At 47.3% G+C, this 17,007-nt stretch overlaps 1 protein-coding gene across 1 annotated transcript; it reads right to left on the bottom strand.

Annotated features, from left to right (window-relative positions):
- Window positions 1-587: 587 nt before the first annotated feature.
- LOC123070813 (mediator of RNA polymerase II transcription subunit 15) lies at window positions 588-5,657 on the bottom strand. The gene is made up of 3 exons (XM_044494160.1): window positions 5,349-5,657; window positions 4,318-4,587; window positions 588-2,211 (listed from the first exon to the last, which is right to left on the bottom strand). Exons 1-3 carry the CDS (start codon window positions 5,487-5,489, stop codon window positions 811-813), a joined length of 1,812 nt encoding a protein of 603 aa, XP_044350095.1. The 5' UTR covers window positions 5,490-5,657; the 3' UTR covers window positions 588-810.
- Between the last annotated feature and the right edge of the window lie 11,350 nt (window positions 5,658-17,007).

Raw genomic sequence — 17,007 nt, forward strand, 5'->3', positions numbered from 1 at the left:
ATCCAACTGTTTAGCGATCGCAGCAGCCCAAGCATCATCCCTAAGATGAAACGGCAAGTTTGTTACCGAAGCCCATACCTGCAACCTATCGAATTTTAGTTCAGACAGCCGCATGCAGGGAATAAATTCTTCCAGGATCACTGCATGCTTGCTCACATACCATGGTGACCCCTCCTTGACACGATCTCTGTCTCTTTCGATCTCAAAGTCCGCCACAAAGACGTTTTCTCCCCCAGAGCGAAAGACTAGGCCCCTAGGGTTTCCCCAGGCGGGCCGAAGACTAGGCCCCTAGGATCTCTAACTCCAATTTCCGATCTGCAGTTCGAAAAGAAAATGTTTCTGGAAAGACAGGTAGGCGTCCATACTCTGATATTCTCGTGATTTTCGTAGGCTGGGCAATATTGGAAAGGACAAAAAAAAATACTTGTACGAAAAAGTTGCGGCTCCAGCTGGAAGAGCGTACCGTTCACTGTAGACTGTAGTACACACTATGATAAGATCAGGACAACACATCAACATGATGGACAGAACACTAACAAAATTCAAAACGTACTAGCAAACATCACCTGACATTGCACACTACAAAATGACAAGATAGCTGAAAATAATTTGCTTCAGAACAGATCACCGTAATCCAGTTGTGCACGTGCACGAGTCAGGGGGCACATGAAATTCAAGCTCGATGTTTGTATGTACATTGTACGGACAGAATCAATAGACGGCATCATATCAAATCTTATTTATTTAGATTGATTTAGATATCACGACACCACCCCTGTGGCACACACACGGCTTCTGGCGAAGACGAAATCACCACGGACGCGGGGGTGCTCCGGACCCTGATTCGTTCAGCCTGTCGAGCAATGCATTGAAATCTATCTGCTGCCCGCTGTCGGTCATCCTCTGGATCACATTCAGCACCTGGTCCCTTGGATATCCCATGGTGATTGCCTTCTCGATCATATCTCCATATGGATGGCCGCGCATCATGTGATGATGCGATGACCCTGGATGGCTCACACCAACACCACCTGGAGGCATCTGTGGTGCCTGGGCTGCAGAAGGATCATTGGGCGGGTAGCCGCCATACGATGTGTTGTAACCCTGCGGATGCCCCTGCGGCGCATACTGCGGAGGATAGGCCCCCTTACTTGGAGGCGGCCCAAAAGAGCCCTGGCCTGGAGGAGGAAGCTGTTGCCTTTGCATGTTGTGCTGCGGTGGTGGCTGAGACGGCGGGATGCCAGGTCCACCGTATGAATATTGCACTTCAGAATGACTCCCACCTGATGGAGCAACAGTGTTGTATGGTCCTTGCATAGCCGCGCTGCCGGGCAGAGTTTCAGGGGAAGGGTTCAATGGCTGGTGGGGTGGATAGCCACCAGAGTAGTTTGGTGGGGGAGTGGGGGGTCTCATCTGAGTTTGCACATGAGGATGTTGTGGTTGCGCTGTCTGAGGAAGATGAGGGTTGGATTGCTGTGGTTGCAGCTGTTGTGGAGGAAACTGTTGGGGATTAGACAACTGGGACTGCTGCGCTGGTTGTGTTGGAAACTGCTGAACATTAGACACCTGGGACTGCTGTGCTGGTTGTGTTGGAAACTGGTGAGCATTAGATAGTTGGGGCTGCTGCACGGGTGGAGGAAATGGCTGGGAGAAAGGCTGCTGTTGCTGAGCCACTGGTGCAGGAGATGAACGAGAAGGTTGCTGTTGCTGCCACTGCTGCTGGTAAGGAGTGTAAGACTGGGGCTGGGATTGATTTGCTGACTGAGGCTGGGATGAAGCATGGGCATCTGGAGCTTGAGCCCTCACTGGCAGGTATTGCACCTCTTGTTGTACTTGCTGACCTTGTGTGTCCTGGTTGCCTGTAGCTTGGTGTTGTGGGTAGTAAACAATGGCTTGGCTAACGGCATAACGGTCCTGCTGTGGTACAAGAGAGCTAGGGGCTGTCTGCTGCACAGATTGATCATTGTACTGCTGGACTGGTCCAGAAGCTCTAGGTACAAGTGTCGATGAGTTCACCTGATGAGGCAAAGCAAGTGCCAGCTGCTGACTTGCTGCATCTCGCTTTTCTTCAGGCTTCTTTGGCTCAGGGAAAGAAGGTGTCAGCACATCTTTCTTTTTAGATTCATCGTGTGTAAGTTGAAACTTGGCTAGCTCCTTCTGAGTATCCGCTAACTCTTGCTTGTCTCGAAGGATTTGAATAGACCTGTGCACCTGCACCGTTTCAAATTTTAGTCACGGTTAGAAATTTCTTAACAGATTAACACTCAAGATCTGTCACACACATAAGCAGTAACACAATGCGCATATGAAAATTAAAGTACAACAACGTACTGGCTAGATCATCTCAGATTTTTAACAGTATTTCTTAACAAAACAATGTAGATGTTAAGAGTTAGAACCATCACAAGTTATGTGTACTGTGTATGCTTCAACTGCAGCTACCATCACAAGTTATGTGTACTGTATATGCTTCAACTGCAGCTACAAATTTGTCTACCGAGACATAAATATATTTAGCAGAGGAGCGGAGCGCATAACAGGCAACGAAAACAGGTTCATCATAAAGTAGAAACATATCATTCTTCATGTGCATTCAGATCTCAGCGACAGGGATGCTTATATCCTCTGGTGTCACTGTCCATGGGTTGGCTTAAATGTGTTTCTTTCAGAGAAAGATCATTGGTTGTTCCAGCTCTATGTTGAGATACCAATGGTTAGAATCTGGAAGGTGCAGATTAGGCACATACAGTGATACAGGTTGATAATTGGCTCAAATACAACTTATATAAGGGCCTGTCCATGGACAGGCCACAGTAAGATGAAGGGCAAAGCAAGTCCAGACGTCCTAGCTGATTGTCTTTTTACTCATATAAACTGGCTTCCAACCATGCAGTGTGCTACTCCAAGTGTTTTTATGATGATTCACTTCTGACTTAGTGATTCAGGTAGGACCAAAGGAGTGATAAATTTTGGAACATGCGCGAAACCTCCCATGCATGCAACCAAACTGACCTCAGATTTCATATTATTCACCTATTCCTCTAAGATAAACCACCTATGCCAAAAAAAAACAAGACTATGGTATGCAGAAAATCATCATGGTTCAGACCTAATAGGTTTTAGTAACCATATTGAACATTCAGTTTAGCTTAGCTTGGATTTCTAAATAACTGGAAATATCAGATCAGTGTAGGATAGGCCCAGCCAAACCCTGAACTTTGGGCTTGATCAACTTCAACCTCAGATGAGAGATGCCTGGGTTGGCTACTTCACTGGCTCATCAAAATCAAACTGCCAAGAGTCTCAGATCATTTAGGATATCATACTGGTTGGCAATCAGTAAGTACACATTCGAACTTGTGCTGCATCTTCACTGAGGCATATAAGCACAGAGCATACAGTTACAGTCGATAACCATTTCAAAATATTTTAGAAATGCCTTCTAAATTAAAGAAGGAAACAGCCTGATGCATTGTTCTAAGATTGAACATAAGTGCAAGTGTGCAACTGCAATTTGTTTCAACTAACCAAGAAAAACTGGTTGGAGTGGAACAAAAGAAATCACATGAGGTAATACTACAGAAACATAAGCTAGAAAAAACCACAGCGGAAAAACAAACGATGTAATATAGATTAAATATATCTGAACCTTATACTTCCTATACCGATGGCTTTCGCTACTTAGTCTGAACTCACAATTACTAGATGATCAAGAGCATAAATAGACACATCGGAGCAACAAACTGGAGCAAACATTTACAGGCAAAGGAGTAAACATCACATGTAAGTGATATAAGATGTTTGATGCAACGGATCATGGAAAGCCCGTTGGCCAACGGTGGGAGAGCGAGTGTTCATTGCCATCCACACGATTTGATCCCTATGATTGACGAAATGTGCCGTGCGCGCACACACACACACATGGTGGTGGTGGTGTATGTGGCTTGTGTGCATCCACCTTTTACTCCCTAACAAAATGTTCTGACTTAATAATATCCAAGGTAGTTTCATCCAGAGACACAATAAGTGCATACACATCAAATAAATTCATACATATGATGATATTAGTATATATCAATGAACATATGGCATGATTGTACTGATAATACACCTGAAAGAACTATATTATCAAAACGGACTTACTTTGAATAATACTCCCTTCGTTCACAAATATAAGATGTTCTAACTTTTTTGTGAATGGGATGTATATAGGCACGTTTTAGTGTGTTTGTTCACTCATTTCAGTCCGTATGTAGTCCATATTAAAATATCCAAAACATCTTATATTTGTAAACAGAGGTAGTAGTATTTACTTACTTCATGTAGATGTTTCTCAAGAGACTTTAATCTTAGATCAGTTTCATCACGAAGCACATCAGCTCGAAGCTCGCCTATGGACCTCTCAAGCTTATAGCAATAAATCTCTAGCTGTGAAAGCCTGCTGGTGATTCCTTCAAGAGACCTTAGCAAATTATCAGCATATTTCTTCATGCATTTCTCAACAGCAGAAAGTACATCCTCTTTGGCATAACTCTCCTGTTCATAAACTTTAACAGATGGTCTCCCAAATCTGCTCTCATGAAAATCCTGTTGCAGAAGTACAAGAATGAGTAGTGGAAGTAATGAATGAAGGTTGAGCATTATAACCACAGGATTATGAAATAAGTTCATCGCTGGAAGTAATGAATGAAAGTTAAATATTATAACCAAAACAAAACCCTCCAGCATCCAGCAATATAAAGGGCATTGGTATGAAATTTCCAGCATGATTCAAATTGTTTTCGAGCTGGTCCCTTAATTTTTCCTATCTATAACCAAAACAAAACCCTCCAGCATCCAGCAATATAAAGGGCATTGGTATGAAATTTCCAGCATGATTCAAATTGTTTTCGAGCTGGTCCCTTAATTTTTCCTATCTATTGACTAGCATTGTAGAAACAATAACCTGTGCAGGGTTTGAACAAATAGGTGATATATCCCAGTGAGGTTAAAGCATACGACCCAAAAGTCTAAAACACTGGATTGTAACATTTCTATACAGGTATAAACATGTCGCGAGTTTCCCTCAATCACGATACATAAATAAATCAAAATTGTTTAAAACGTAGGGCGCATAATACCCTGGGCAGAAGCACAACTGACGCGTAATAACAGTGAAAATAGAGATTTTCCCATGCGAACTCGTCATGGGACACTTTAACAGAGTTTCGTTATCCTTCGTCCCAAATTCCCCCAATGGAACGGAGGGATTCGCAGACCAGAACAGCCCCAAGCTTCTACCAGAGCTTGGCACACCAGCCAATACTGCTCGCGGAAGGGATCTAAGGGAGGGAAGGAGCGATCGATACCTTGTCGACTGGATCGGGTCGCTTGGGCTCGGAGGGGGCGGCGAAGTCGTCGTAGGAGCAGAGCACGTCGTCGGTGCCGAAGTCGAAGCTCCGAGTGCCGCCTGCTGAGCCGCGGCCTGAGGGCCCGCCTGAGCCGGACATCGTAGGGCTAGGGTTTTGGTCGCGATGGGAAGCTTGCTTGGAGGGGAGGCGAAGGGGAGGGGAGGGCGGTTGATAGGTTGCAGGTGAGGAGAGAGGAGGAAGAAGGAAGGATCGATTGATTACTCTGTGCTGTTTGTTTTTAGGGCCCTCTCGTGTGTTGATTAAGCAAAGGCCTCGGCGTCCCGGTTGAGACGATAAGACTAGACTAAGTTTTGTATAGCGACGGGTTATCTCTGTTTTGCTTTCTTTTGGTTGCTTTATCAGTATTCCTTTATTTATATTGAGAAGGCTGGTAATCGAGCAAACAATAGTGAAAACAGTCTCTTTCAAACTTGCGTGTTTCTTCAATTACAAGCAATTCCAAAAAAAAGGCATAGTTTTTAGGCCACCTATACGCGCCAGCGCGCCGGCCCAAATTTGGGCCGGTGGCACCGCAGCCGCATGATTAAATCTCCAACAGCCGTGTAATTAGATCCCATCCCACTTCATCTTCTTCCTTATCCCTGTCTCCATACTAGTCAACGCCACAACTGAACATGTCAGCACGCGGTCCGCCCATGGCCGCACCTCCTTGTCTTTGCTGCCCGCTCGTGCAAAAAAAAAACGGCTTGATTCGAGCTCGCTGGATACGCCGCGTGAGCTCGCTGGAGACGCCGCCCGAGCTCGTTGCAACTCGCCTGCGGTCACCCTGTTGTACCTTTTTTGATGCAGCTACGCCACATCGTCAGTTTCAACTCTGCCTCTCATCGGACAGCTATTGCAACAATTCTATATGCAGCTCGATGGTGACAAAAATGAGTTGGTTGCAGCTTCGCCCGCATTGGTCGATGCCTCCGGTTCGCCCTCGTCGTCGATTTGCACCCTGATCCATCAAAAATCTCACACAAATCTTAAGTAGACAGTTGAAACAAAAAAAAGTCAGTTCCAGCAAAAAAAATCCAGTTCCAGCAAAAAAATCCCGTAAAACAAAACTCCACTAGTCCTTTGAAGCAAAAAACATTGGTCGCTTCCAGCAAAAAAATAACACCAGTTCCAGCAACAAAAACTCCGATAGTTGATTGAAGCAAAGACAAAAAATGGTTGTAGCATCCCTCAACGACGGTTGTAGCACCCCTCGTTGGCGGTTGTAGCATCTATTGCAGTAGCTCCATAGGAGGAGGCATATGGGGGAGAAAGCTGACTGGAACAACGATCTCATTGGGGCGCATGGTGGGGGAGAGAGAACAGATAAGAAAGGAACGAGCGGTTGAGAAGACGAAGGAGAAGATAAGGCAACGATTGGGGTATGGGCCCTATACATACGTGTCGCTCGGGGGTAGGAGGGCCACTTGCTCGCGTGGCCGCGACCGGCCGAGCGTCCGGCAACAAACGTTTCCCTAGTTTTTAGGGGGGAATGGAAACTAGACGATCTATATGATTCATATAATTGTTTTTATTTGTTGCTTACTTGCTTTGCACTTTGCTTGTAAGAAAAATTCCATTTACTGTTTTTCTTGCGAGAAGGCTAAGGATATGTATTAAAATTGTTCCCTTACAAAACGATACTTACAAAAATAAAATAACATACAGGTCCTTGGGGATATCGTTGACGTCTTCCTCCTGCACTCGTTGTTGGCGCGCTATGGGCAAAGCTCGATGGCACCTCTGGATCTCCAGACTAACCTCAGAACTAGGGTAACATTGTTAACACAACGGAAAGGAAGTCACCTGTCAGAGCCAGGAGCCGACAACATCGGATTGTGGATTATATCGTTGTCCCGGGAAGAACGCAACTAAGAGGCCCGAACAATCATCCCCGATTCATCCAGACAGCACCAGCGAGGCCTATCCTCACTAGCTCCCTGATGAAGCCGAACCTAACCGTGCTTCATTGAATGGAGAAGCCAGAAGAGCAAACACACGAACCATTGTTGTCCACTTCATCAAAGTTATGGGGAACGAAGCATGAAAATAAAAAAATTCTATGAACACCCAAGATCTAATCTAGGAGATGCATAGCAACGAGAGGGCAGTATGTCTATGTACCCTTGTAGACCGAAAGCAAAAGCATATAAAACGCGGTTGATGTAGTCGTACTCTTCGCGGTCCAATCACGATCCAACCGATCTAGCACCGAACGGACGACACCTCCGAGTTTAGCACACATGTGGCTCTGTGACGTCTCCTCCTCCCTGATCCAACAAGTGGAGTGGGATAAATAGATGGGATCACAACCAGCACGACGGTGTGGTGGTGGAACACCGGCAGGGCTTCGCCAAGCCAAACCGGGAGGAGGTGGTGGTAGAGAGGGGGAGGGGATGCGCCAGGGAAGGGGTGCGGCTGCCCTACCTCACCCCCACTATATATAGGGGCAAGGGGGAGGGGGCACAGGCCCTAGCCCCTCCTCCAAGTGAGGGTCGGCGGCCCTAGGAGGTAGCTTGCCCACCAAGTCAGGTGGGGCGCCTCCCACCCCTAGGGTTTGCCCCTCTTTGGCTCATGGGCCTGGTGGGGGGCTGGTGCACATGGCCCATATAGGCGAGGGCGTCCCCCATACAGCTTATGTGCCCCCTAGGCAGGTGGACCACCCGAACCCTTTCGTGCCTCCTGTACATTGTCGGCATGCCCCCGAACTTTTCCGGTAGCCAAAACAGGACTTCCCGTATACAAATATTTACCTTCGAACCATTCTGGAACTCTACGTGACATCCGGGACTCTGAACAACCTTCGGCCAGCAATGCAAACATCACAATACTACTCTAGTGTCATCGAACATTAAGTGTGCGACCCTGCGGGTTCAAGAATCATGTAAACATGACCGAGACACCTCTCCGTGTTGCAAATATGGCCTAGAGGCAATACTATTGTATTATTATATTTCCATATCCGTAGTTAAGTTTTTACATTTCATGCTATAACGGTTATGAATCCGGAATATGCTATTTAGTGGAAAACTCATATGCACATGTGAAATGATAAATGGATAAAATAAAGGTTCCTAGTCTCGCCTCTGGGACTAGCTGAAGTGTTGTTGGTGATCACGTTTTCCAGATCTTAGGATATCGTTAAGTGTAATGATAGTCCTAAAATAACATTGAGATTATGATGTTGGAAGAACAATCATATTAAATTGACCCAAACTTGTTTTTTATGAATTGAGTAATGTCGTTTGTAATCAATTGTAATAACACAGAGTGTTAACATGTGATTTTGCTCCTTAGACCATGAAGAGTATCATAGTTACTTCTTACCGTACGGTGGGCTTTGGGGTTGCTCGAACGTCACTAGTAACACGGAGATCATAACGACAACTTACAGGTTCATCGGAAATATTGATAAGGGACTAGATAGCTCGAGAGTGGGATTTGCTCATTCGGCGATGGAGAGATATTCTTAGGGACCTCTTGGTGTGACGAAATCCATCATCGTATGGCCAGACACAGGTGACTACGTCATGGGGATGCCGGGACACAATAACGAGAAAGAAGAACAAAAAATGGTAGCGAGGATTTCGGTATAGTGAGCATGTGGTGACTCAGGAGGATACCAATGCATCTCGGGTTTTGTAAAGTATCATGAAGCAAAGGTAACATCACATGATAACCAAAGGTTCACTCGAATAGCATTCGTGTGCTCAATTGGACCGATATGGACGTCCACGGTTCCGTTGTCTGTCATTGAACGAACGATTTCGTTCATGTCTATGAGTTACCAAACCTACAGGGTCACAAGCTTAAAGCAATCACGATTAGTGGTACGGGAGTGATGAGAATATATTTGTGGAATTGTTTCATTAATATTCAGAATAGTTCCGAGAGGATCTGGAAGCGTTTCGGGGCCACCGTAAGGGTTTTGGAGAATATCGGGTAATATCGGCATCACTGATAAATAATATATAGGTGAAAAATGTTTTCGAGGATGTTAATATATATATATTTTTAATTTAATATCAACGGGCCTAAAAGGCTAAGAGGTGGAAGGTAACTTGGGCCACCAGGGCCCGAGTGTGGAAGGCGCCTCCTTCCCTAAGGAAGGAGGCAGAATCCTACTAAGGGAGAAGTTGGACTCCGCCCCCTTTGGCCGGCGCCCCAAGGAGGCTCTCCTTCCTTGGTGGATGGCTCTCCCTCCCCCTCTAACCTATATATACTTGAGGTATTGGCCACAACTGTTCATACAAGTTTTGGAGCCTCCTCTTGTTCTTCTAGTTCTAGTTGGTCCTAGTTGACTAATTAGAGCTAGGCTAATCCTCTTGTCCTCGTAATTAGAAGCCCAATGTACTTATAATCTCCGCTCTCTAATTCTCCAGTGACGATTAGCTCTGTATGGCGAAGCGCTGCCAGATTGTGAAGGCTACACACTTGCAACGAAGTAGAGAGGTCGTGCTTTCGGTCTTCGATTCGAGGGAATGTTCGCGGGCGGTACGGGGGATCATTCATTGTTCGAGGGACTCCTAATACGATCTACATCGACACGTTCTTCTTCCGCTGCAACTTAATGATGGTAATCTTCAGATTAATCTTGGGTGATAGTAGGTGCGATTTTCTTTGTTTTCTACTATGTTTCCCAACAGTGGCATCATGAGTAGTTATATGAGTAGGTGTAGGTTGCGATCTAGATCACATGTGATTGTGAGGGTTGATGTTCTTGCTATGCATCCCTCGAGTGTTGCTTTGGTTCAATTCATCGACAACATGGTGTCTGTTTTACAAGGTTCTGACAATCGATTGGCTCTGGTTGTCGACGATCTGCTACACTACAAAAAAAAAGACACATCCGTGACATTTTGGCCGAACGAAAAAAAAATTATGTCATACTTATGACACTTCTATGACGATAATTGTGACAAAACCCGGTATCACCATAGATGTGGTGGGCTCCTACTTCTATGACAAAAATCATGACCAAAAATGGGCTTTTCGTCCTGGGCAGGCCGGAGACGCAGCTGCATGACATTCTTTGGGCCGTCCATGACAGAAAAAACCATGGTAGAAGCGAGGGCGAGGAAAATATCGAGGTGTTCCCGGTTACGGTGGGTGGTCGGGGCCGAGCGATGCGCGTTTCTCTCGTACACGTACGCGCGTGTGTGCGAGGCATTGGGCTCTAACTGAACCCGAGCGAGGCGTTGGGCTCTAACTGAACCCAAGCGATTACACTGCAGGCTACGCGTTACTAAACCCGAGCGATCGATCGATGGCTGTTAACTGAACCTGATCGAGCGATTCCTTCGCTACTGCTGCTAACTAAAGCCAATCGATGCTACCTCTGGATGAACAGTGAGTGTTGCGAGGGGGTTTGGATGAACAGTGAGCGGTGGGGGTGGATGAACAGGACCCCGTGGCGTTGCCTCTAGATGAACAGGACCCCGATCGATCGAGCAGGTTGGGGCTGGATGAACAGGATCCCGTGGAGGGCTGGATGAACAGGACGACCCTGTGGAGGGCTGGATGAACAATAGAAGGTGGGGGTGGATGAACAGTAGCCCGTGTAGGGGTGGTTGAATAGGAGCCCGTGGAGAGGGGTGGTTGAATAGTAGCCGGTGGAGTAGCGCGCGGTGGAGGCTGGATGAATAGGAGCCCATGGATGAATAGTCGCAGGTGGAGGCTGGAGGAGGTCGATGTTGGATGAACAGTAGCCCGTGGAGGCTGGAGGAGGTCGACGGTGGAGATGAACAGTATCCAGTGGAGACCCGTTTTGCGGTACGCCACACCCCTCCCGATGAACAGGACCCCCGTTTTGACCGTAGTGCTCCAACATAAGTCCGTTTCCTCCGTTTTGCGGTACACCACACCCCTCCCGATCAACAGGATCCCATTTCGACCATAGGAGGTCAAACACAAGTCTGTTTCCTCCGTTTTACGGTACACCAGACCCCTCCCGATGAACAGGATCCTGTTTCGAACGTGGCCGGTCGAACACAAGGCCGTTTCCTCCGTTCTGCGATACGCCAGGCCTCGTTTCCATCGCCTGTTCCATCCAAGCCAGTTGGCTCCCACGCGTTCCGTTGCCTCCCGATGAACACGACGCATTTCGTTGCCTCCCCATGAACACGACGCATTCCGTTGCCTCCCCATGAACACGACGACGACGCAGTTCCTCCGTTTCGACCCAGCCATGTACACGAGCCCTGGCCGTACGTATGTGCGAGTAGGCGTTCGAGACCCTGCCTGTATGTACGTATGTGGCCGTATTTTCTTTCTTGCACCCTGGCCGTTGTACATACGTGTACATGCTACATGCGCGCCTCTACTACGACACGTGTGCGCCTCTACTACGACACGTGCGCGCCTCTACATCGACCAGTATGTACGTACACATTCGCAACCATAATGACAACGCTACGTACGCTTCGACCAGGTGGGTCCCGACTGTCAGGAACTTCCTTATGTGCGAAGATGTAGCTGGTGGGTCCCAGCAGTCACGAAGGTGAATCGTTTTATTTTTGCCCGGACGCACTTCCTTGCGTGCGAAGGTGTAGCTGGTGGGTCCCAACAGTCAGGGGGAAAACTTTTTTTGCGAAATACGATGGCCCATCCGGTGGGTCCCTACTATCAGGTGGAGGAATAATTATTTTGCGCGTAATAAGGAGGCACTTCCTTGCGGCCGTCGTGGACCCAGCTGTCAGCCTCTCCACGTACAGTACTCTTTCGATAGAAGTCGTTCCTTGACCATGTTGACCACACCGCACGAAGAGTACCAGGGCGGTGGACGATGGTGAGGCCTAGGAAGGGGACGACACGGAGACGGGGAAGACACAACAGTGGAAGCCCGCGTGGAGAGGAGTACGAGGGTCCACTGGTTAGGCTGTGGTGTGAGGTTGTCGTCACCGCAGGGCCTGGCCAACGGTGGGAATAGTAGGGGGCAGTGAGGCCTCTGTGGCAGCACATCCAGCCACGGGAGGCAGGAGCATGTGGCAGGACCGGTGCTACTTTGGGCGGCTGGAGCAAGAAGACCAGAGGTTGAAGAAGTACTACTGCTGTTGGATGGACATCGTACGGTCACTGGAGCTAGAATCGTTCATATTGACTAAGTTGACAAATCCCTCCATCCCCGTCAACTTAGTAGGCCCACAAGTCAGCCTCCCACCAAGGTGGGTCCCAGCTAGCAGGGGGAGTATTCATTTTTTTGTGCGTAATAAGGAGGCACTTCCGATGGGTCCGAGCTGACAGCGGGGGGAATGTTTTTTCGCAAAATACAGTGGCCCGTCCGGTGGGTCCCAGCAGTCACGGGGAAACGTTTTTTCGCGAAATACTGGTGGCCCATCCGGTGGGTCCCTGCTGTCAGGTGGAGGAATAATTATTTTCCGCGTAATAAGGAGGCACTTCCTTGCGGCTGCCGTGGACCCAGCTGTCAGCCTCTCCACGTATAGTACTCTTCCCATGGAAGTTGGTCGTTGACCACATTGACCATGCCGCGCTGAGAGCACCACGGCGGTGGACGACGGCGAGGCCTAGGAAGGGGACGACGCGGAGCCGGGGAAGACACGGCAGTGGATGCCCACGCAGAGAGGAGTACGAGGGTTCACTAGTTTGGTTGCGGTGTGAGGCTGCCGTCGCCACAGAATAACAGGGGGTGTGGGTGAGTGGAGGGATGGCCTGGCCAGTGGTGGGAGTAGTATGGGGGCGGTGAGGCCTCCGCGGCAGCATAGCCGGCCACGGGAGGCAGGAGCAGGCGGCATGACCGGCACTGCTTTGGGTGGCTGGAGCAAGAAGACCAGAGGTTGAAGAAGCACTATGGCCGTTGGATGGACATCATACGGTCACTGGAGTATTGACTAAGTTGACAAAGCCCTCCGTCCCCGTCAACTTAGTAGGCCCACAAGTCAGCCACACAATATGGTGGGTCCCAGCTAGCAGGGGGTTTTCATTTTTTTGGGCGTAATAAGGAGGCACTTCCTCGCGTGCGAAAATATAGCTGGTGGGTCCGACCTGTCAGCGGGGGGAAGGTTTTTTCATGAAATACAAAGGCCCTTCCTGTGGGTCCTAGCTGTCAGGTGGAGGAATCATTATTTTGCGCATAATAAGGAGGCATTTCGTTGCGTGCAGCCGTGGACCCATATGTTAGCCTCTCCATGTACAATCCACTTCCGACGGATGTCGTTCATTGACCACGTTGACCAGGCTGCGCCGAGAGCACCAGGGCAGTGGACGACGGCGAGGCCTAGGAAGGGAACGACACGGAGCCAGGGAATACTCGGCACTTGTTTCCCACGCGGAGGAGTACGAGAGTTTACTGGTTCGTCTGTCGTCCCCGAAGAATAACAGCAGGTGTGGGTGAGTAGAGGGATGGCTAGGCCAGCGATGGGAGTACGGTGGGGCCATGAGGCCTGCGCGGCAGCATAGCCGGCCGTGGGAGGAGGGAGCAGGCAGTCCCGCTGGCGCTTGTTTGAGCGGCTGGAGCATGAAGAGTAGAGATTGAAGAAGCATGACAGCCGTTGGATGGACATCCAATAGTCACTGCTCTGTGTTGACTAAGTTAACAGGGCGTTGCGTGTGCGTCAACCTTTTTTTATGAAAGCATACACGCGAACTTGTAGTAGGCGCACAAGTCAGCCTCAAATATGTGGAAAACAGCATACAACCCATCTGCCATTATTTCTAATAATGTACATCCCATTTGCCAATTTTTAAGAATTTTTTTGGAGCCCATCTTCTTTTTGTTAGCATTACACCCCATATTGTGGCCACTGTTAAAAAGTATACAAAATTTTGCATATTTTGATGCGGTCAATTGTTTTTAATCCAGAAATATCGATTCACATTCAAACTATTTTGAAAATAATTTATATAAATATAAAATCCAAATAATTGTCCATGCATAAAAATCAATGGAATTTAAAATCTTGTAATGAAAAAAATTTGAAACTAATTCCCGGTTTGATGTGTTTTAAAAATGTACAACCCATTTCTAGGCAAACCGAATGAAACTCTCCTTGTCTTAAAAGATTTGCAGCCCAACAGGGCCGATAAAGGAAGTAGGCCTCGTTTGGGTATTTCTTTTAAAAAAATAGAACTGGGATAGCCATTTTCAGCAAGAAAAAAAACAGAACTGGGCTCATGATGTGGTAAACATAAATAAAACCCTGGCTGGACGGGCCACATCCCCCACACAGCCCCGTTGTTACCCTGATCCGTCGCTAAAACTAGTTTAAATAACAACTGCTTGTTCCTCAAAAAAAACTGTGTGACCTGCTGGGTCCCTAATGTCAGCCGCTTGTAGTGTAATTCTCTCATTTATCGACTACATTGACAATGGCGTGAGCCCCAGATGTCCAACCATTAGGAGGAACCATATTTTTGGGCTTGTAATATAGAGGCACTTGCTTGCGTACTGCCATGACGCTGGTGGGTCCCTACTGTAATCCTATCCACATATAGTCATCTCCTTGTTCCTCTCGGTTGTTGACGACGTTGACAACGCAAGAGGGTGGCGCACCGCGCACGGCGAGTGAACCAAGGCCGCAAGGCAGAGGACGACGATGAGGCCTCGGACGGAACAAACAGGAGTCGTGGAAGATGCACCGGTCCAGTCGCAAGCGGAGGGGAGTACGAGGGTTGACTGGTTCGGGTGCTAGTGCGTGTTGGGGCTAACGTCGCCGGAGAATAATAGGATGTGTGGGGGAATAGAGGGAGGGACTGGCCAACATTGGAGGGTACGTACGGTAGGGCGGCAGAGGCGTAGCCAGCCATGGGAGGCGGGAGCAGGCGGAGCTGACTAGGTGGTTTGGTTTGGGCGGCTGGAGGAAGAAGAAGACAAGAGATAGAAGATACACGACAGATGTTGGATGTCAATCCAACGGCTGGTAGGCAGAATCGTTTGTTGACTGGCTAGTAAGTCGACACCACCTTGGATAGGCTATTTCCTCGCGAGTCCCAAATGTCAGAATCCAAATCTGTCACGGTCATGCAGCCTTTCCTATGAAAATTTACAGCCCATTTGATGTGCTAGTTCGAAATAAGTTTGTGGGTGCTGGTGGGGGCTAATCACTTGGCTTCTGTAATGCACAGTGAGCTCAAGCAGCCGACGAGAGTGATGTTATTTCCCTTGGTTGGGATTTGTTACAATATTTCACTCTAAATTAAACGAATGGCAAGCCAATTGCCTTGTTTCAAAGAAAATATGACAGTCACAGCCGAGTTGAAAAGGGCAGGAACATCTAACTCCAGCTTACAAACTGTACAAAAGCACGAGGGTTAATTGTTCATCAGGTTTACAAAAAAAACCAGGTTGAAAAGGGCAACAACATCTAACTCTAGCACTGTTTTGGCAGTCACAGTCAAATGGATCGGTCAGGTCCATAGGATGAACATCCTAGGTCATAAAATTTACCGGATTATGACCACAATATGTTGTAAATAGAAGCCCGACATGTTCAGAAGCTCTTTTGCCCACCTGAAACTCCTCTTTTTTCTCTTCGACATACCCATCCGTCAAAACCATGCCGATGATAAACTTAAGCCTGATGGATAATAGTAACCTCGCATTCAGCAGGAAGAATGTGACAAATCTAGTGTTTGCACGGTTGGCTACATATCGTTCTAGCGTTATTGTCTTCAATCGAATCTCATGAGAAGTGAGAAAATCCCGATGCTTATGAATCCACCGATTGGTTATAACTTTCTTACCCCGTCCTGTTGCCTAAATAGACATGAAGATTGAAAACAGTTAAGGTCTAGAAAAAGAGTGTCGAAAGAGCAACAGCTAAACGGTTAATTCTAGTACACTATACGCGGGCTTCCAATGTGCGTGAAATTATCACCTTTATATACAACTTCTCCAGACATGGAAAGCATTGCAGCAAGCCAATAATCTTGTTCAGATCAAAACTATTCATTTGGATATATAAGATCTTGACAGAATCCAGCACCATTGATAGGCCATCCATGGAGAAACTCTTCATTGAGCATAGAACATAATATTAGTACAAAATGTGTACTCCAAGATGATATATAACTTATGTGTGGAAATTTAAAATGCAGCTTATGGTTACAAGTGTAGATGATAATATAAAGTACCTGAAGAACTATGGAGTCAAACACCATATTGAAATGAGCACAGAGATCATGTATTACACCCAAGGTCTCCAGTTTAGGCGCAGAGAGGACGTTTATTTGCAACGGTGAATAACTAGAATCAAGGATCAATCTTTGAAGTGAAGGGGCATCTTGGATGATGAGTTGCCTTCTGTCAAAAGAAATTCCAATTCTTACAAGGTTAGGCGACTTTATTTGGAGACAACCGATTCTAACTGCGAAAACAAGCACCAAGCACTCCATGGCAGGGCAACTGGAGTGGATGATGCTGTGCAATGAGGCCTCCGATATACGAACCCGCACAAGTGAAAGTTTCTTAAGAAATGGGAGTCGAAGGTTTAGTGCCAGATTGTTTGGTAGGTAGCACAACACAAAGGTGGCAGTGTGAAGAGAGGAGAAAAACAACGAGATGGACATCAGTGCTAAGGGCACAAGTTCATGGCGTTCGGTATGTGGTATGTGATTTCCAGGGGAATAGTAGAACTCAAGCAGCTGTAGTTCTATGAATTCA

This window comes from Triticum aestivum, chromosome 3B (assembly GCF_018294505.1).
Source record: "Triticum aestivum cultivar Chinese Spring chromosome 3B, IWGSC CS RefSeq v2.1, whole genome shotgun sequence".
In the NCBI taxonomy this organism is placed as follows: domain Eukaryota; kingdom Viridiplantae; phylum Streptophyta; class Magnoliopsida; order Poales; family Poaceae; genus Triticum; species Triticum aestivum.